We start from the raw sequence: 22,003 nt of genomic DNA on the forward strand, positions 1-22,003 counted from the left end.
AGTCGGAGTACCCGACCCGGAGGGTTACCGGGGTCCCACCCTGGAGCCAGGCCTGGGGTTGGGGCCCGTGAGCGAGCGCCTGGTGGCCGGGCTTTCGCCCATGGGGCCCGGCCGGGCCCAGCCCGAACCGGATACATGGGCTCGTCCAACTGTGGACCCACCACCCGCAGGAGGAACATGAAGGGTCCGGTGCAATGTGTTTAATAAAGTGAAGGAGAGAAATAACGTTTCCCTAGCAGTTTTTAAAAATGTCCCCATGTAATCTGATTAAATCTATTAATCGTGTCGAGACCCCATCCGATTCATCGATTATCCAAATAATCGTTTGTTGCAGCCCTATGCCGTAGAGCTCCATGCTGCCCCGTTCAGTTTGGGAGAATATTGGCTCACCGCAGAGACAAGCCGCACGAACCATAAACGCTGCAAGTTGTGAAGCGCGTTCCATCCGCGAGCCGCATCACCAAGCGGAAAGTGAATGCGTCAAGCATAAACCAAGCTTGAGGCTACTGCCCCTGCGACCCGACTCCGGATAAGCGGATGAAAATGGATGGATGGATCATTGTAAGAACAATATTGATTTCAAATTAATTGATTTAAGCACAGGTTATTCAAACATTTGATTTAAACATCTTGTTCATTCATCACATATGATTATTTAACTTATGAGTTGTAAAAGTCATGGAAACTTCACTTGTTTGGGGTGAAGAATGTTGACATCTGGCATTCATGCAGAGAGTGTAAGACATTGAGAGAGAATGTGTGTTTGAATGTTTTGTCTTCATGGAATGTAAACACACGCTGAACAGAACCTTCTGGTTCTGGAAGGCCAAACAGAAAATGGATTTATTTCTGTGTAGATGAAAGGTCATTATGTTGATAGATGGTGAAAACGGACCCTTTTGGTACTTTCAATGATGGTGAAGTAGCTCTCAGCTTCATAAGGTTGGTGAACCCTGCTGTAGAGCATGCCACACACACACACACACACACACACACACACACACACACACACACACACACACACACACACACACACACACACACACACACACACACACACACACACACACACACACACACACACACACACACACACACACACAGTCCTGGTGGTGAAGAACACACTTCTGCATAATTTTACAACCCAGACTCCACAAACTCTCTCAGATATTTAAAGAGCAAGTCACCCCCTAACAGTGTATTTTTTAACTCCCACTTCCTGTTAGAAAAATGCAACAAATGCTGTTGCCTAGCAGACAGAGAGGGCGGAGCCGCTAACAAAGGCCTTGTTCGAGTTGAGCAGTGCCTAGCCTGGAAAATAGACAAGAGCAGACGGACGCAGCAGGGGGAGTGGCTGAAAGCCGGCGTTTAAGTCAGACGGATTTCCCTACACGTGTAGCTCACGGGTGACGATGGCTGAAGATATTGCGTTAGTGTTCATACGCATTTAATTATTTATTTTAATTGTGGTGCCTGTTAGCAACCGAAACACATCCTCACGTGCAGATATTGTATATGAAGACCTGACTGTAATAATAAGTAAAGGTTATCAGCTGTAGGTTTAGTGTGCTCATAGAAAACGTGACAAATAACACAAACCACATTTCTCTTTATGGCCTATATAGTTGTCATCATCAACGTAACATGATTTACAGAATACATGTGACCAACTAACATTTCGCATTCTACCACCGGATGTTTGGATCAAAATGGGAACCAATCAGATCTTAGATCAGGTGAGAGCCAGGCGTTTCCCGTCATCCTCTAGGTTTTGCAGCCGAGGGAGAGCAACTGCAGCGCCTTGCTCCAAAATCTGTGGCCGCCTTCATCTCACGAGGTTATCGTTGCCTACGTATGCATGACGTCAGAGCAAGTCGGCGTTAAGTCGGACACAAATCTAACCGGCATGCACTGCTCGCCGATCACCGCTGGTCTAATCTGAGCAGAACTGGCTAATCTCGAACACGGCCCAATACACACACACAGGCTCACAATGACATTGTGACATCATATGGTACCAGCTAACGTTCTAGGGTACCTCTTAGCCAATAGCGATGGCAGATTTAAATTCAAATGCAGTGCAGAGTTTTTACCTGGCAACGGCACAACACTGACAGTTTTAGGCAGAAAATTTTAATTTCAACTAAAATGCACTAAAATGCAAAACTATTGGCTTCATGTGTCTGCAGCACGATTAGACACGTGTTTATGTAGTTTATCAGAAAAAAAAAAAAGAGTTGCTTTGGGGGTGACTTGCTCTTTAAAAAAGGTTTTGCTAAAACATCTGGCTTCCATTCCAGCATTCCACACATTACATGAAATCCCTTCTTGTCTGCCGGTGCAGGCATAAGGTGTCAGAGAGGTAGGCGGGGCTAGGCCATTACTTGAATGTAAACAGAATGACCCATGGAGCCAGTGCAGCGCTGAGAGGATGGCAGCAGCTACTCAAATGTCCGTTTTTGGGCAGCAGTTGAATTTAAATGCTTCAGTTCTGAACACCTGCCTTCAAAACGGCCGAGTAGATTTAGTGTTGCATGGCTGTTACGACCTGTAGGTGAAAAATGAAGGACGTTGCAACGTAAGGAGGCGTGTGGTAATAAAAACCTAACCCTAACCATTTGTATTACTGATAAAGACTCGAAGGTAAACCCAAAAGTGTGACACAACGCTCCACCAACAACCAATTACCTACACCGATAAAACACCAGTACTAACTGAAGGACTCTCGCTCAAAACGGTCCAGAAGGCGCGGCACGAGCTGCAGCCAGTTCCAGCAGCTCTGGCTTCTTTACTCCCTTTTTTGTTCTTTGCTGGTCTTGTGTTGCGTGTTTTTCACACCCTTAATGTGGGCGTATGTTCCCTCCACAGGAGCACTTCACTGTCGTTTGTGTTCATTTGTTTTTTACTGTTTTTTGAGGTTGTTGGGAACTCGCTGAGAAATTCCTCCGGCTTCATCCACGCACCTATTGTTTACACCGGGGATCAGCTGTTGGCGCCGTGGACAGTGCTGGAACTCATTTGATGAGTTTAATTGTCATCATAGACGTCGTGAACGACAAGCCAGCTTCCAACCACTGACCTTTAGGTGGGGAAGAGCTAAAAAGCCTTTAGCTCAGCAGTAATGTTTGGAGTACGTAAAAGAAACGGAAAGGCAGAGGTGGCCGTACGCAATTTAGAACTTCCTTAGATTATTTCTGAAAGCATTTGTCGGGCTTAAATCCAGTTACTGCAGCAGTATTCAGAGCGGTTCTGGTTTTTGTTGTCTTTGATCACCACTCAGAATATTGCTCTTTGAGGACAGATGAGATCAGATTTCCCCTCCATCATCAACGAGTTAAAGCTCACATTAGTGAGGACAATTTTCTATTAATCAGCTGAGGAGAATGTGGTTAAACGTGTGTGTGTGTGTGTGTGTGTGTGTGTGTGTGTGTGTGTGTGTGTGTGTGTGTGTGTGTGTGTGTGTGTGTGTGTGTGTGTGTGTGTGTGTGTGTGTGTGTGTGTGTGTGTGTGTGTGTGTGTGTGTGTGTGTGTGAAAGAGAGTATGGTGCAAAAAGTTCATTTATGTCAGGAAATTAAAAGATGAAACTAATACATGAGATTAACTCATTTTGTGCATATCCAGATATTTCAAGTCTTTATGGATTCCACCTCATAGGAGCTACTAGTAGTTTCACTGTAATGTCCCATCAGTGCCGATATTAATTAATTAGTTAATTAATTAATTAATTAATTAATTAATCATTTAATCAATTAATTAATTAATTAATCATTTAATCAATTACTTAATTAATTAAGTAATTCATTAATTCATTAATTCATTAATTAATTAATTCATTCATTCATTCATTCATTCATTAATTAATTAATTAATTAATTCATTCATTCATTCATTCATTCATTCATTCATTCATCCACCAGTACCTGTGTCCATGCTGTCCAGGTCCAGGTGGTGAAGAACACACAATGAATCAGTCCCAGCTGATGGATGATCCTGAAGTGGTAGCAGGTTTTCTTTAGCCGTGTTTAGCTAACAGCTGCAATAGAAACAAAGCAGGAGAGCTGATTAAGATGCTGCTTCAGAACAACGCAGGAGATTAAAGATCCAACGCTTTGGTTCTGATCAGCTGAGGACAGATCCAGTCTGGAAAAGAGGACCTTTGCTCACCAGAGTTCACGGAGTAGAGCTAACCGCTTTTGAAGTTGAATCTTAAAGCGGTCCAAAGGCAGAGGCCGTGTCGGGCAGACCTGGATATGATAAGAGCCAAAGCTACATGCCGTCCCAAGGACTCTTCTGTAGGACCAGAAAGCAAAGAATGTTGGTTGCTAGGAGATTTTGTTTTTTGGCCTTGAGCTAAGTTTCAGGAAGAGTCAGGCTCTGACTTCACATCAGGAGAATAAAATCTGTGACTCTTCACAGGAAACTGGGAGGTGAAGACCATCTCCAATGCATGCTTGGATAAATAAATGATTGAGATGAATAGAAACCTAAAAGGCAAGCGGTGGCTTTTCTTCTCATTTGTGCAGAGAACCTTAAGACCTGGGAGGGTGGAAAAACAGCAAAGGATAACAAATAATATTAAAGAGCAAGTCACCCCCTACAAGAAACTTACTTCACTCCCTCTTCATGTTTAAAAAATGCAACAAATGATGTTGCCTAGCAGACCGAGAGGGCGGAGCCACTAACAAATACACACACACACACAGGCTCACAATGACATTGTGACATCATAATGTACCAGTTTACATCATAGCATACCTCTTAGCCAATTGCGGTGGCAGATTTAAATTCAAATACAGTGCAGAGTTTTTACCTGACAACGGCACAACACTGCCAGTTTTAGGAAGAAAATTTAAATTTTAACTAAAATGCACTAAAGTGCAAAACTACTGACTACTCGTGTCTGCAGCACGATTAGACATGCATCTATGTAGTTTATCAGGAAAAAATAGCTGATTTGGTGGTGACTTGCTCTTTAACTGTAACTAACTTAAGGTTAAATCAATGGCATCATGGAGCAAAAAAAACAACACTTTATTTTTATTTTCCACTACACTTCCACCTCATAGGAGCTACTTGTAGTTTCACTGTAATGTCCCATCAGTACCGATATTAATTCATTCATTCATCTACCAGTACCTGTGTCCATGCTGTCCAGGTCCAGATGGTGAAGAACACACGATGAATCAGTCCCAGATCCTGAAGTGGTAGCAGGTTTTCTTTAGCCGTGTTTAGCTAACAGCTGCAATAGAAACAAAGCAGGAGAGCTGATTAAGATGCTGCTTCAGAACAACGCAGGAGATTAAAGATCCAACGCTTTGGTTCTGATCAGCTGAGGACAGATCCAGTCTGGAAAAGAGGACATTTGCTCACCAGAGTTCACGGAGTAGAGCTAACCGCTTTTTCCTCCAGAGTCACATTCAGATTCGGGGCTTTTCCGTCGGAGAGTGTGAGCAGGATGGACCAGAGAGCGAGCAGCGATCCTGCATCATGACCAACTCAGATGAGCGAGTCTGATAGAGGGAACCTCTTCAATCTGATGAAAGCAGCAAAACGAGCGCGTTTCTCAGAGAGGCCACGTAAAAACACGCCGTGTGCGCACTGCGTGAGCTGTGGGCTGAGCTATGACATTCTAGTGGCCAATCAAAGCACGTTCTCCGCTCACGTGACCCCAAGATGACAGCCTGTCTGCATGTCAGAAAATAAACAAAACTGAGACAGAGCTGGAAACGGGGGAAATACCTCCACTTTTTTGTTGAGGAAGCGTCGCCGCCGCTGGCATTTCAAGGTTAGGAGAGTATGGCTGGAAAGATGGGCCAGGCAATGAGTTTATGCCAATCTACTCCAAGAGATGCGCCTGGAAAACCCAGAATCCTTCCGACAGTACCGCCGCCTGGGCAGGGGCGCCTCCAGAAAATTTTGATAGGGGTGGCCAGATGAGGCCAAAGACAGTTTTGGGGTGGCACACCAAATTGGTCCTTGTGGTAACTCTGGGAGAGTTTAGCCTGTGGCGATGTATTGCATTGCTCCTTTATTAGTTTTTATATATAAAAAACACTATGTGTTCAAAACATAAAATGTACAAACACAAACATTTCAGAAAAATACATTTCAGTTATTTAAATTTTATTACAAATTTAAAACGGGAACAAAAAAAATTTAAAGGGCAAGCAGAAGAAAAGTATGTTTTTTTATTCCTGCTTATTTCTTTACTCATTAATTGTGTTCGTTTTTTTGTTTGTTTTACAAATATGTCTTGAATAAATAAGATTAATTTATGGTTTGAGTGAACATTAGTATGATTTATTAACACCGGCTTTTCCTGGGGGGGGGGGGGGGGGCAGCAATTTTCTAGGGGGTGACCATGGCCACCCCTTGGGGGCGCCCTTGTGCCTGGATCCTTCGAGAGGGTAATGGAATTAGAGGGCCCATCTATCTGCAAAGTACCGTTTTGTTTATTTTTCTGACACGCAGATGGGGGGCTGCATCTGAATACATCTTGGGGTAATGTGAGCAGAGAACGCGCTTTGATTGGCCACTAGAATATTTCAGCTCAGCCAGCAGCTCGGTAATGCGCATATGGCGAGTTTTTACCCCCCATGAGGCGGAAAACTCAGTGAAAATCACGCGCACATATCGAGGTATCTGCTGAGCAAATGGCCTCGAATGACCGTTTGCTCAGCAGATACCTCGATATGTGCGGCATCTGTACTTCACCCAAGTCTGCAGCAATGTGGACCTCGGGCAAGGGTATTACCCACAAGTCATTGCTGCAGGAGAAATGGCTCAAGTTCCTTTTCTGAAAATATGTATTTTCTAAACAAATTTGTTCATTTTAGGCTGATTAGTTGATGCTCTGAATGTTTTAGACAAAGCAGCAATGGAGTAAAATTTGTTTCAAATAATTTATGTGTTGTTTGTTTGAAAGTTGTTAATAAAGGTTTGTGAAAAAAGTTTCACAGCGACTAGCATCCCAGCATTCATTGCGATCGATGACACAATGCTCCCTGTATTGATTCTGTAATTATTTGCACAATTGTGTACTACGCACTCGAACCTAACTACGCACTTTCTCCAAGTGCACTTTGCTGAAGACCGCAAGGCGTTGTGCGAGAAATACCCCCAAAACGTGTTGGGCAAAAGCAGGTTTCCCAGTAATTAGACAGGTTCATTCTGAAACCCAAAGGAGGTTCTAACACAGACAAGATGCTAGAGTTGTGCTGTTTCAGATCCTTACAAGCTAAACTCCTTTTAAAGCACATTAAGATAATGAGCGAATCAAATTGAAGCCTTCATTACTTATTCTCAGAATTTTGAGGAAAGCAGTAATTATAAGGAGCTCTGTTCTTAAATTAGATCTGAAAATTTTCAGAGATTAAAATCAGTGATGATTTTTTTCTCTCTCGTAGATATCTTTTATAAGAGATTTGTGGTCATTTTAGAGAAAAATAAAACACAATTTTCTGTCTAAATTAAAGTGACAGTGTGTATTTTTCCTGGTGATAGAGGGCAGTAGATACCTAAATCGTTGCAAGCAAGCAGTACTTTTTATGTTGGAGTAAGACCTTACCAACGGATGCCCATTAGGGTCAAAGATGCCTTGGGGAATGCAAACTTCAGCAAAATAACAAGCACATTAAAGCCCCTTTCATTACTGGCAACAAGTGAAGAGGCAAATGAGTAAAACAACATTTATGAATGGTGAAAGTTTTGTAACCGTTTGTTATAAATCAGTAAATGCATTTTGTCCTCATGGGCTCCCATAGGAGGAAACATGGTGTCTAATATGGTGTTGCCCAGAGACTTAGGGTGTTTCTCAATGCCAAGGAACCTCGCCTTGATGTATTAGTCCCGCCCGGATTGCTTAGGAGATACATAATCAGGAACCGCCAAGACGTGTTCCAATGTTCATGTTATACCGAGGCGTGTGTTCTCCGTTTGCTAACTGTTTAGCTAGCTGAGCAAGGATACATAGGAGGTGTCTTGCAGCCTAGCCTTGGTCAAAAAAAAAAAATCCCAGAATACACCGCAGTATTTTCTAAAGGATGGCAGATCAGAAGTTGGCAGCTACTTCAGGGGCAAATATCAAGTTTAAAAGTAAGTCAACAAATTTAAAATGTGAATTTTTTTAGATCCAAAGAAGTTATCTATGGTTGGTAAGTTGCTTAGTAGTTGCAGCTTCGGTGGCTAGCGGGTAGTAACTCGCTAATATATTTGATTTAACAAATGTATACACAATTTAAAAGGTAAAAGGCTTGTTATATATCTATATTTAAACTAATACGTGTAAAATATAACGTTATCTCCGGTGTCACATGATGTTACGTGACCGCCGTGGAAGCGTTAATGTGATGCAAGTCTGTTCCATTTAACCGTTTTGTTTGACAGAGGAAGGCAGCATGGGCAGCAGTAGCTCAACAGGTCGAGCGGGTTGTCCAGTAATCAGAAGGTTGCAGGTTCGATCCCGGCTCCGGACAGAGAATTCTGCTGTTGTGTGTTTGGGCAAGACACTTAACCCACCTTGCCTGCAGTGGTGGTCAGAGGAACCGGTGGCGCCCATGCTTGGCAGCCTCGCCTCTGTCAGTGCGCCCCAGGGCAGCTGTGGCTACATCGTAGCTCATCACCATCAGTGTGTGCATGTGTCTGTGAATGGATGAATGATACACTGTAGTGTAAAGCGCTTCGGAGTCCTTACTCTGAGAGGCGCTATACAAGTGCGGGTCATTTATCATTTCATAAGGACAGCGTCCTCGTAAGTAAGGCGCCTGGCCTCGCAAGACATCGCCTCGCAAGGCCAGGCGCCTTGACATTGAGAAACACCCTTAGACCTGCTCCCATGTATTTTAGACCTGATTTTGATGGTTATACATTACAAAGCTGCCAATATTTTTCAACAACTGGGCATCATTTGTTTTATTTTCATCAACATTATGATGGATAGTTCCAGAAATCAATGGTAAAACCTACACATTGTGTCTTTAAGAAGAAAATAAGGCAAAAATATTTATGGATATTTTTTTTACGGGATGCAAAGATGTGGAAACTCTGGTATAAGTCTTTCTCTGTTTTAGATGAGGGAGTTTCTATAATTTATACTTTATTTTCACACTACTGTTATTATTGTCTCTTGTGCTTTAGCGTGTCATATTGTGGCCATTTCATTTTGTTACCTGTACAATGTTTTCTCTACTTCTGTGAATTAAACTAAGAGTCTGGAGCAAGGAAAACTGGACTTTAGTGGAAAATTAATATAAACGAAACAAATAAATGTAAAAATGTTATTGGTACTTTTACTGTCATTTTTTGTAGAAAATATTCAATGAAATCTCTGAAAAGCTGCTCAAACCTGTATTTTCTATTATGCGTCTATCTATAATATAAGTCAATGGTTAAAAATTATTTTAGCTGACGTTATTCAGAGCCATGAAGTTATTCATGGATTTGGTAAGCTGGTTGTTCAACGCAATTGACAAGATTTACTCAACAATTAGAACAGAGCAAGAGCTCAAGTGGAGGAGTTTAAGTGTCTCGGGGCCTTGTTCACGAGTGAGGGTAGGAGGGATCAGGAGATCGACAGGCGGATTGGTTCGGCGTCTGCAGTGATGCGGACGCTGAGACGATCTGTCTGGTGAAGAGGGAACTGAGCAAGAAAGCCAGGCTCTCGATTTACCGGTCGATCTACGTCCCAATCCTCACCTATGGTCATGAGCTTTGGGTAATGACCGAAAGAACGAGATCGCGGTACAAGCGGCCAAAATGAGTTTCCTCCGTAGGGTGGCTGGGCTCAGCCTTAGAGAAAGGGTGAGGATTTCGGACATTCGGGAGGGACTCGGAGTAGAACCGCTGCTTCCTGGATCGTAAGGAGTCAGTTGGGGTGGTTTGGGCATCTGGTCAGGATGGACGCCTCCCTGGGGAGGTGTTTCGGGCATGTCCTGCCGGCAGGAGGCCCCCGGGTCGACCCAGGACACGTTGGAGAGGTTACATCACCAATCTGGTCCGGGAATACCTTGGGGTCCTGCCGGAGGAGCTGGTGGAGGTGGCCGGGGAGAGGACGGTCTGGAGCTCCCTAGTTGGGATGCTGCCCCCGCGACCCGGACCCGGATAAGCGGAGGAAGACGACGACGAGAACAGAGCGAGGGGCTCCATCTTGACTTATACCTGTTGTATTCTTATCACCTTGTTCTCCAGGTTCCTCCTGATAGAGCAATATTATTGCCAATGAGATGTTTACATGTAAATAGAGGATGTGTGAGCTGTAAGCAGTTGGAGTTCAAGACGGCCGTTTTGTGACTAATGACCTTTGAACCTCCAGACGACGTAGCGTGCAGTCAGATGTGACCTTTCTGGTTTTACAAGAGCGACTAAGGCGTCGCCAAAGCAGACATGACCTCCATGCTTTATCGCTTGAATGCTTTGATGGCAGAAACTGGTCTGCTCAGCTCAAAACCTCGACGCTGTCATGACTTTGCACGAATCTTCCATTTCTTCCTCTTTTGCATGACTCTGCTTTTCGTCGTCAGCGCAGAGCTGCTCCTGAAAAACAAATGTGCTCTGTCTATTATTCTCTGTGACTGCTTCATGTTCTCCTGAACAGCAGCTCACTCACCGCCTTGAACAAACAGGAAATTCTCTAAACAGAACAAACTGTTTTGATTTTTAAAATGAAAGCCAACACACCCACCATGGTGCTCTGTCTTCCTCTAACCGTCATTTATACAGGGCGGTGCAACGAGTCCTCATATTTTCAAAGGTTCTTTTGACGTTGGACAAAAAAAAGCTATTGGATAAAACCTCAAATACGTTATTAAAACCAACGCAACACAAATAAATAAATAAATCCAACACAGAGAGAGGCAGATAAAACATACAGGCAGAGCCGGATTAACGCAAAGGCAAAGTAGGCACGTGCCTAGGGCCTGATTGGCTGGATGGGGCCCAGACAGAGGGACAAAATTAAAAATTAATTAATTTAAAATGAAATGTACAAATCTCCTATGATGTAATTTGTGGATAGGACTCCTATCTACAGTTTATTTCAATATTTATTAATTAACTAAAAATAGTGATACTGTTTATCTTAACCATAGACCGTTACATTAGCTACGTCACATTAACGCCAGCCCATGACTGTATTCTACAACTGGGGCGTCACCCAATGAAGGACGTCAGAGAAGCGGTCAGAGTCAGAGCGGGACAACAAAGCTAGCAGGTGTTTTTGAGTGGGCTAACTTTCACGATGCTTTCGGGTGCGGCAAAACGTGAAAAGAAAAAAAATGAAGAGGAACAAAAGAAGAGACGGCGGGGGCTTTACAGAAGTTTCTGTCGGGCTGCTCGGGCAGCCGTCCGACAGCTGTGAACCTGCTCGAGTCAGCAGAGCCAGAGGCCAGACCCAGAGCAGACACAGCCCGAAGATGCGGCGGAAGACGCTGTAGCACCAACGCCGTCACAGAAGGGTGAACTGGAAGAACAGCAGCCAGCCAGAAGTGAGCCCAATCTAGTCTTACAGCAGGAGCCTCTAGACCCAGAAAGGGTGTTAACAAGCTACATCGGATCCTGCAGTGGTACATAACCAAACTGATGACAGGATGCGTGAGTACTTTGCACTAAACCATCCCTCCCAAAATATTGCATATTTCTCTGCATCACAGAGGAAATGTGGAGACACAAACCGAAGCTTAACCAAGGAACATTTCTTCAGACGTGTTTCTGCTGCGACTGAGGCCTGTGATGCTGGAAGGCTGAAGATTATCCCGGAGTGGAGCGTGCTAAATGGTTTCCTTGGTAAGTGTTGCTGGTTTTATTAATTTTTATTTTTAAATATTTTTATTAATGTTCAAATAACAAAACTAACAATAAGTTCACACTCAGAAAATAGACACCGAATTTCTGATTCAGCAGAGGCAAAAACAGCCTGAATGAGCATAAAGCAAGATCAAAACTTAAGATGATGTTTTCATTTTATTAAAATACTTTCTTTTAAGATGATAGATTGTATTAAATTTATACTGTAATAATTTAAGCTGCGTGTTTATAGTTTGTTTTTGCACCTTTAAAACATGCTTCAGTCCATTCAAATTAATCTATTCATTCTTGAAAGTCTTTCCACCATCATGTGATTAATTTGTCAACATTTATAAATGTTGTAAGCTATTGTATTTAGCAGAAAGTATTTTTAATTGAATGTGTTTATTAAATGTAAACAGAGCAAATAAGATGAATATATTTGCTCTGTTTACATAGTTTAATGACACCTAGTGGTTATATACTGGTACCGCCTTGACAATGACACTCCCAATGGATAAGATGAGGATAACTTATTAGCATTTAATACAGCTGTGTAATGATGTATAATTAATATAAAAAAAATTGTCTGATAGAATGTTTAACATACAAACAACCAATTTGTGAACAAAGACTAGGCTACATAAAATGTGAATGAACTTTTATAAGTAACTTTGGTAAGTTTCAGATTTCAATTCATTAAATAATATCGAGGGGGGGGGGGGGCATAAAATGCAGCCTGCCTAGTGTAGTCCATTTATTTAATCCGTCTCTGCATGCAGGTGTACCTAGGGAGGTAAAATAATCATTTGTCTTGTATGAAGGCGTTCGCTGCAGAAGGACGGGCACAAACGTGTCGTGGGACCAAAGAAAAAAATGTTTTTGCTGCAAATCCTCAGCGGGCCTGTGAGGCTCAGCCTGCATAGTGACGTAGACATAGATACAGTTCACGTGTCCCAGTGACGAGGAGGAGGAGATCACGCAGAAGACGACCACTTTTACATTGTAGGTTTTGTGTCATCAGACAAAGAACTGGAGAAGGAATCAAATGTGGGCGGGTTTAAAAAGCGTTACCGCAGAGAAACTATGGAACCTGTTTCTCACTCATTTTAACACCAACTCTGCACTGAGTGTTGCATAAAATGCATTTGGTGTTTTTTACCGGCATCACTGGTGATTGTTCTAACGGCCCAGAGAAAATACCACAGAGGAACTTCCAGCTGAGAACAACGGAGATCATTTTGGTCCATTTAAAGCAGCTCGAACGTTTCTTTGCAACATAAATCCAGTGAGATGTTGGTTAAAGTGGTTCTGTTTACATCGTATCAGTGGGAGTGAGTTCTTCTCATTCTCTGTCTGCACAGGCTAGAATGAAAAGTGCTGAGTCACTGTGAGAATGCAGTCCTGGCATTGCTGCAGGTCTGAATGAAGGAGATTACAACTTTGTCACTTCTAGCTTCGATGAAGAGCTTCGCGTGACTTTTCTTCTGTAAAAACACTTTCTCCTGATGCTTAAATGACTTTTCCCCCACATAAAAATACAAACAATGTCACTCCCAGCCCTTATTTTGAAAGGATTACAGCTGTGTTGACAGCATGGATGCTTTGTCTCTATTAATAAGGCAGACACAGGTGAAGAGTGTGAGCTCTGGACACTCGTCTGCCTTTTCCCCTCAGTTCACCTGATAGAGCTGCAGCACGAGTCGAGAGAAGCTCCTCCTCCTCGTCACTGATGATGTCCAACACCAGCAGCTGGACTCAAACCACTGCTGACCAGTGGTTAGGCTCAGGGTTAGTTTAACCAGCCTGGCAGCAGAGTAGACCCTCTCACCAGCCATCAGTCAGTGATCTTTGGGACAACAACCTGGGCTGGGACTTTGTTCCACCAATCCAGTCGTGGAGGGTGAGCTCTATAAAAGAGGAGGTGTGCAGCCTTCCAGACTCACTCCTCACCACCTCCCCCATCGCTAACTCCTGCTGCGTCTGCTGCGAGTGGCTGCTCGATCTGAAACCATGGCCAAGGACATGACTCTCATGTGGGGCTCTGGCTCTCCTCCCTGCTGGAGGGTGATGATCGCTCTGGAGGAGAAGAACCTGCAGGGGTACAACAGCAAGCTGCTCTCCTTTGACAAGGGGGAGCACAAATCCAAGGAAGTCATGGACGTTAACCCAAGGGGTCAGGTAGGTTCCGTTCAGAAACAGCCGCTGCGTTTTGGAAAACCTTTAAAAATCTGTAATTCTTTGTTTTTATTTGAAAGCTGCCTGCCTTCAAACATGGAAACATCATCGTGAACGAGTCCTATGCTGCTTGTCTGTACCTGGAGGTGAGAAGGGGCCGAACCTCGGACCGGGTTAAAGTTTTACCGGTTCTGCCAACAGAAGTGGGAGGTGTGCTTGTGCTTTAGCAGAGGCAGACACCCGACGCCCTGGTGAGTAGAACAGGAAACCTGAGCCGCTCGTAACCGTCGCTCTTTTCATGTCAACAACAACAGAACCAGTTCAAGTCCCAGGGAACGAAGCTGATCCCCGACAGCCCGGCTGAGATGGCCCTGACGTACCAGCGCATGTTTGAGGGTCTCACACTCTTCCAGAAAACAGGTGTGTGCCCCGACAACCACGCCTCCATGACCAGCACACACACCACTTCAGCTGACCGCTGTGACCTGAAGGGACTCGGAGAAGCTGCCTGATCCTGTCTGAGCAACGACTTGTTCATGTCAGACTCGGAGGGATGACTAGCGCTTAGCAACATCAGACAGTCTCCTGATGGGGGGGGGGGGGGGGGGGGGGCAGCTGCACCCATCCCCGTGAGAACCCAACTGTTTCAGAGACACATGACACGCACAAGCAACGAGTGTGCACTCGCACGCTTAGGCTAGACTCGGGGCATTAAACCTTTGGGGTCCAGATGGGGGTGGAATGTTAGCGGGTCACGAGTTAATCCCACAGAGATCACATGATCTCACTGGTTACAGCACGGCAGCGAGAGGTTAAAGGAAGTTTTCTAACCGATGTGGCCGCTCATCCCAACTGGTCCCGTCTGCTGCCGCTACAGGAAATGAGAGTGATCAGTGGGAGTGGGTGTTTGTTTTAACGTCCGCTTGTTTCGCAGCACAATCTCTCTTCTACGAGCGCTTCGTCCCGGAGAACGAGAGGCACGATTCTGCCAGAAAGAGGAACGGAGAAGATCTGAAGAACGAGATCAAACTGTGGGAGGGATACATGCAGGTGGGACCGCTGATGCTTCTGTCTGCAGCAGTTTTTACACTCAGCACACGTCCATTAATGTCAGGGATCCAGGTCCGACTGAGAGACCATCTAAAGGCTCAGGAACCCTGTACAGTTGTCTGGATTAGAGTGTGACACTCTGAGTCTAGGATATTGGACCTTTAGTAGTCTGAGATCATGAATGTGGTGTTTTCATCAGCTGTGGGCCACAATCATCACAGTCCTAACAGATCCAGGCTGAAACGTCTGGCTCTGTCCGTCTCCTTTATTAGTTTCACCTTCTTAAGCTGAATTAGTGACATGAATGAACTTTTGCACCAGATTCTGATTTCCAGGTTAATCTGTGCAGAATTACATTTAGACCAACTCTTCATTTATATTTAACTTCCTCCCAAACGTTAAAACCGTACAGGATGTGGTTTTAGTCGTGTGTTTAACTGGATGCAGAGTTTTCTGCCTCACTGCTCTGAAACAACGTTTCACCTTCAATCTGAGCTCAGCTTGTTTGTAATCTGCTCTGATTGCTGGGATTACCTGACCGTGTCGGTCTTTACATCAGCCTCTGAGACGGAAACTTGGCTTATTTCCTCGTTTGCCTTTTAGGAAAACATCTTAGCCACCGATCCAACAACGTAGATAAAACTGGTGAAGCTTTCTGAACCTCTGGTTCATCCATTTACTCTGTTTTGTAGAACTCATCAGGAGATTTCCTCGCAGGAAAGACCTTTTCAATGGCCGACGTAATCGTTTTTCCTGTGATTGCTTTTCTCTTCCGCTTTGGGTAAGTCCAGATTAAACGAACCACTTCTTTAAAGTAAAGGACAAAATAAAAACCAACAACAATTCTGTGTTTTCTGCAGGTTAAACGAGGAGCACTTCCCTAAGCTTGCAGCTTATCATGAACTTCTGAAGAACCGACCCAGCATCAAGGCTTCCTGGCCTCCCAGCTGGAAGGACACACCAGGAATGCTGGTGCTGAAAGACTTCTGAGCTGTTAAACCTGTTAGATATGAACCCGCGCCTTCGGCTGCACGCTGTAGAAGTTAATAAAGCACGCTTTTGCGGCAGCTGTGTTAATTACAGGTACGGTTTTATGCTGTGAACAAACGGATAACATTTAATTTAGTGTTTAATTAAAGTTTACATCTCATCCCTTCAAGTGCATTAATGTGTGTTTTTCACCAGTAAAGAGCATAGCTACTGGACAGTAGCTCAGGAGGTAGAGCGGGTGGTCTGGTAATCAGAAGGTTGCAGGTTTGATCGCAGCTCCTGCCAGAGAATTCTGTTGTGTCCTTGGGCAAGCCCACCTCGCCTGCTGGCAGTGGTCGGAGGGATTGGTGGCGCCTGTGTGTAGAAAGCCTCGCCTCTGTCAGTGAGCCCCAGCGCAACTGTGGCTACATTGTAGCTCATCATCAAGAGTGTGTGAATGGATGAATGATGCACTAGTGTAACGTGATTTTGGGGCTTCTGACTCAGAAAGGTGCTGTACAAGTGTGGGTCATTTATCATAGAATACTATGAAGCCAAATGGGAGCTTCCCACCACCGATATTTTGCTCGTGTCACATGTCTCGTCACGCCAAGACAACCCAAACACTGGAAAAGAGGTGGAGCTGAGTCCAAAATTCCACTAGCTCCGCTCTGCTCCACTCAGGCACGAACTCTGCAGCAAGCGGCGTTAGGCCCGGCTACTTGGGCTCAAGCCCCGAATGTTTTATGAAAAGCCCCGGATCTAAAACGTGGAAGTAACATGCAGTACCAAAGTCCAACAGAGAGGGAGCAGCTGGCAGTAGTTTGTATATAGCCAGCCTGAGTCTCCACCACTGAAGAAGCCCTTCAGCAGCTGGTTTCTTCTACAGTCTGCCTGAAACTCATGAGTGAAGATGGACATAAGGACGTTTTTTAGACAAAAAGTACCGCGACAGAACCCCAGCTTTGATACTGGTGTTGACTCAGGTTTGTGAGTCTTATTTGAAAATATTTGTGATTTGTAATATATATGATGCTGACAAGTGCATGTCACGTGTGTGTGTGTGTGTGTGTGTGCGCGTGTGTGTTAAGCCCCGGATCTTTTTCAGTCCTAAATCCACCCCTGGCTGTTCCACTACTGCGGCCGTTCCGCCATCCGGCAAAAATAGGATCGCTTCTATTTTTGCCGGACGCCGGAGCACCTCCGCAGTCAATGGACAGAAATCACAACCGCCCAACAGGAAAGGGAGCAAGCACAACTTCCGTTATTTCACAATAAATCGATAAACAAAAAGTGTTTTTTTTTTTGTTTCATATGCACAGGTTTAACAACTTTTAACAACTATCAATGGCGGTTGAACTTTAAATGCACAAAAATAAGCCATAAATACAGTTTCCACTATCAAAGTAGTCACCCATTGTTGATCCAAACACTGCTGATCTCTCAACACAAATGATGGGCAGATTAAACAGTTCATGCCGATGCTTCTCCCACACAACGGGTGTTTGGATCTAACTTCCGCGTTTATTGCTCGGACTGTATCGCAACGTCTCAAAAATCCTGCGCATGCCTGTTTGCGCACCTCAGGTCTCCGCACCGGGGCGGAGCCATTGTAGAGCGGGTACCAGTAAAAATTGAGTTCAGAAGCGAGCGGCAGCGGAAAGCGGGGGCGGAGCGGAGATTGTGCAATTTTGGGGTAAGGCTGTGAGATTGGGAGCAAATTGACACTCATGAATGCTGAATAGATGGAGGTATGAGCTAAGCTAACCCAAAGCTAACACGGAGCTAGGAGCTAATCATTGACAGTTGAAATACACCGTCAGACCGCGGCGAACGGAGCCGGGTGCCTGGTCCGTATACAAGAGTAGACGGTCCGCTCCTCCACAGCGATCAGCCGGAGATTAGCAACAAGCTAACCAGAAGGTATACAGAGCTTGGAGCCAACTGAGCTAGCTACAAACTACCTGAGCTAACCCAAAGCTAATGGAGGTTTTCAGGCGCTTTTAGCCAGAAATACGTTGTTGAGCGACTCAAAGGTGAAAAAGCATCAACTTAAAGAGTTTCAGTGCAGATTAAGATGATTATGCCTCACTTAGATTGTTGTCGATGTTGCCCTCATCACCCAGTCTCCCATCGCATTTAGTAAAGTGGACCCAAACTTTAGAGCATGTTCTTTCTACCAAGCTGCTTTCTCTGTTTACAGCAACTGATGGCATTAAGCTCTTGTGCATACTATGCTGCTGTCTATGATGGCAAATCACTGTCTTGCAAGTTCTCGTTAATGAAGGACAGATACCGAAATAAGGCATTGTTTCATATCACGTGAATCAGTCCTCGATAGGTACCATGGAATTTGGTTGGTGCCTTAAAAAGTACCTAGTCGTTGCTGCAGAAGGGAGAGAAACCAAAACTTGGTAATCCTCCCTTCTGTGGCAGAGACCTTGCCGATTCTTGGCCATGGTGGGCGAGCAACACCCAGAAACCTCCGGCCTTGGCCAGCTTAGCTCAAGTTTCGGTACCCAGCCGGCACGTCACATTTGAACCCGTCTTTACCAAGCAGTGTTACATTAAATGCACAGCATTTTCTCCCATTCAACCAGTGAAATAAAGTACAGTACTTACTGATAAAAATGAAGCAGACTTCTTGGATGATCTCTTAAAGCAATCACAGCTTGCCCTCTTTGTCCAAATAATTCCATGATTAACATACAAACACACAGAGGACCCAACTGAAGCTCAGAGAGTCAAAAAGACCAAACATCTGTTATCGAGAGTCCCAGGCTGAGGCCTTCTGCGAAGCTAGCTGTTAGCACCAGCTCTGACGCTTACACTACCTGTCAACCACATCTAATTATTCATCATTTCAAGCATTTAATTACACATAAACAGAGGAGTAAAACGGTTATGAACCAGGCTGTAAACATGTTTATTTCTGCTGAGAAAACTGGCATTTTCTAACATTGAATAACGAGAATTCTGGAGCCAGCCCCTAGCAGCTGAGGGCGGAACTGCAATTTGTATCTCTTCCATGTTGGCATCAGCTTTGGGATCTTCGGGTTTCCCCTTGGTGAAAACCAGTCTGAGCTATTAGAAACCAACAGACTTCATGAACTTTAGTCCGTGAGGCAGACACCTTGTCTACTTTTAAGAATAGGCTTAAAACTGTTTTATTTGATAGGGCTTATGGTTAAAATCTGATGTTAGCCTAGCTCTGGACAAGTGGGGGAGTAGAGGGAGGTGGAGTGTACAGTCGGTAAAGACGGCTCTCCCTTGCCCTGCCTCCAACATGCCTACATCTAAAAGGCTAGGTTATCCAGAGTTATCTCTGTAGTTATGCTGCTATAGGCTTAGACTGCTGGAGGACACACTGACCACTTTTCACACTCTACTGCTTTATTCTACAAATTGCTCTTTAACTGTATTATTTGCTGCTGTTGCAGCTGTTACCTTTATTTTTTCTCTAAGTGTTTTTCTCCCCAGAAGAAGCTACAGTGATGTTCTGCTCAGCTGTGGTGGCCTCATGGAGGGGCCCATCGTCTAGCACACTGCTGCTAACCACTAAAACATTCTTCCTCTCCTGATAATATTTTACTCTCTTTGACATTGGATGTGCTACTACTAGTTTACCCGTTTAGGATAAATACAATAAAGTTCATCTCTCGCCAAATAGAATATTTACTAAGAAATCATGATGTAACCATAGAAACACTACTTGGTATTTATGTTGTGTGTGTGTGTGTGTGTGTGTGTGTGTGTGTGTGTGTGTGTGTGTGTGTGCGCGCGCGCACGCTCTGTCTTCTTGATCCCCAGTAAGTCGTGGAGGATGGCTGCTTATACTGAGCCAGGATCCTCTGGAGGTTTCTTCCTGTTAAAAGGGAGTTTTCCTCTCCACTGTCGCTAAATGCTTACTTAGTATGAGGATTGCTGTAAAGACTCTGACGCTAGTCAGTGACATGATGCAACCTGCTGGGTTCCTTATATAGGAAACTTTACTGATTGGCTTAATGAACTGACCTGTATTGGAATGTTTACTATGTGAAGTGCCTTGAGACGACTCTTGTTGTGATTTGGCGCTTTATAAATAAACTGAATTGAGCTGCCTTTCATTCTGATGTTGATGGATGTAATTGTGAATGCAGGTCAAACGACTGACACTCTGCTGGACCTTGCATCTCACAAAAATTATGGCTGTGCCTCAATTCAGGGTCTGCATCCTTCGTCGGCCGGTTACGTCACAGCGCCGCGACTTGGCCTGTAATTCGAAGACTCCTTCAAATGCGGTCGACGAATCCGGCCTTCTTTTCACCTGTATGAAGGATGGGTCCGGTGAATCCTTCAGTGGTTTACCTTTCCCAAGATGCCTTGCGGGCCGGACGGCAGAACTTTTAAAAACAATGGCGGACAGTGAAGCGGGAGCTGTCGGAGAGGATTGCGCATATAAATGTCAGTATAAACTTGAAAACCGTTAGGTTAAGGACTTTTTGTGATACATGAACGTTATTTTAGTTAGAAATGTTACAGTAAAAGTGCTTGTATTGCGGTCTCTGCTCGTATGTTCGGCCGCGCTCGGTGTCGTACTTCTCCCGCTACGTTTTCCCCCTGATTTTAATAGGAGTTTGTATTTTAGGGACAAAAGAGAAAACCAGGGAATTTATTAAGCTTAGGGTGGAGATGGACCACATGTTCACTGGAGCAAAGTATTCGGCGGCTGTGGCTTGGAGGTACAATAACATCTCATATTTTAAAAACTCGTTTGAGTTTATTTTTTTCTGTGAAACCATGAAAGGAATAACCCGTTGTCCTCTTTTCTCTTCCTGTTTCTTTTCTTACATGTTTGTTAAGACTATTCCGGAGAAAATGGGCATCCAGGGGAAGGTGCCAGCGATGACCAGCTTCTGGAGCTGATCAGGGAGGACATGAGGCTGCAGAGGGAGGCAGAGCAGCAGAGGGCACAGAGAGAAGGAAGAACTTTGACAGCCTTTTACTTTGTGAAAAAAATGGTTAATAAAGATTAAACATGTACATATAAAAGAAATATCTAAATAAAATCAGTTCTGCATTAAACTCTTGAATTTTATTTTTGTTTACAAATGTGAATTGTTTACTAGAAGGTATCCGCTGGGTCTTGAAAAGTCTTAAAAGGTGATAAATCAGTTTTGGTCAAATTAAGACCCTTAGAAAGTATTAAAAACTATTATCACATCTTTGCTCAGGCTCAGCTTGCTGAAAGTATTTTCTCTGAATTAGCTCTCCAACAGTCAAGGAAATGATTAAAAACTTTGAGCTCCATCGTTTAAAGTTCCTTCTCCTTTCTGCTCAGCGGTTCCACAGTTGCTAGGTGACGGAACGTTCGCCGAGGGAGAGGCGGGATTTCATGAAGGCTAGGCCTGTCCAAATTCACAGCCGTTAACATCCGGTCTACCCGGCCGACGGAGGACGGAGCCCACGTCGGCCGAATAGGCTGGGTCCTTCGAAGGATGCAGACCCTGAATTGAGACACAGCGCACATCACACACAGGGAGCCTAAGTCTCGCCCATCTACTTCTGGACCACGGGTCCCCGGAAGAACAAAAAAATGAATGCAAGTCAACGGGGCCAAAGACGCTATTTTCTAATTCCGCTTGTTATGTGCCATGGAGTGAATTTTAAAGACACATTTAGATACCAAGACAGCGCTCATTTTCGAACGGAGGGAAACAGTATTTTAGGTTTTGTGTGAAAATAAGTCCAGGACTACAAATGTGCTTCACGAAAGTCACGTCATTGAACCAGACACGGAGAAAACCAAGAGGAAAATGGCTGGAAGTTCAGCGAACTTCAAATCTTTCAGGAGGAAACAAAAACACCATAAATCTGGCCATGTGATAAGTAGCAGCTATGCTAGGGCAGACGAGATTCTGTGGTGATGTCATATATGCGACGTGCCGATGTCTGGTTCATATGATATGGACAAGTGTTGCAAATTAACACTTGTGCTAACACACTAAACAATGCATCTGGTTTGTCCAATGTCATTGCTGTGTCCCT

General features: G+C 44.3%; 1 protein-coding gene and 1 pseudogene across 1 annotated transcript; one reads left to right on the forward strand and one right to left on the reverse strand.

The window, feature by feature from the left end:
• LOC107372905 (zinc finger protein 235-like) overlaps positions 1 to 5,360 on the reverse strand; it is a 28,348-nt pseudogene extending 22,988 nt beyond the window's left edge.
• An 8,078-nt stretch (positions 5,361 to 13,438) lies between these two features.
• Positions 13,439 to 16,166, forward strand: LOC107372906 (glutathione S-transferase A). Its single transcript, XM_054734807.2, has 6 exons — positions 13,439 to 13,960; positions 14,038 to 14,103; positions 14,272 to 14,377; positions 14,892 to 15,007; positions 15,700 to 15,788; positions 15,868 to 16,166. The coding sequence occupies exons 1-6, from the start codon at positions 13,793 to 13,795 to the stop codon at positions 15,995 to 15,997; spliced, it is 675 nt and encodes a 224-aa protein (XP_054590782.2). The 5' UTR covers positions 13,439 to 13,792; the 3' UTR covers positions 15,998 to 16,166.
• The last annotated feature ends 5,837 nt before the right edge of the window (positions 16,167 to 22,003 follow it).

This window comes from Nothobranchius furzeri, chromosome 2, assembly GCF_043380555.1.
Source record: "Nothobranchius furzeri strain GRZ-AD chromosome 2, NfurGRZ-RIMD1, whole genome shotgun sequence".
Lineage (NCBI taxonomy): Eukaryota > Metazoa > Chordata > Actinopteri > Cyprinodontiformes > Nothobranchiidae > Nothobranchius > Nothobranchius furzeri.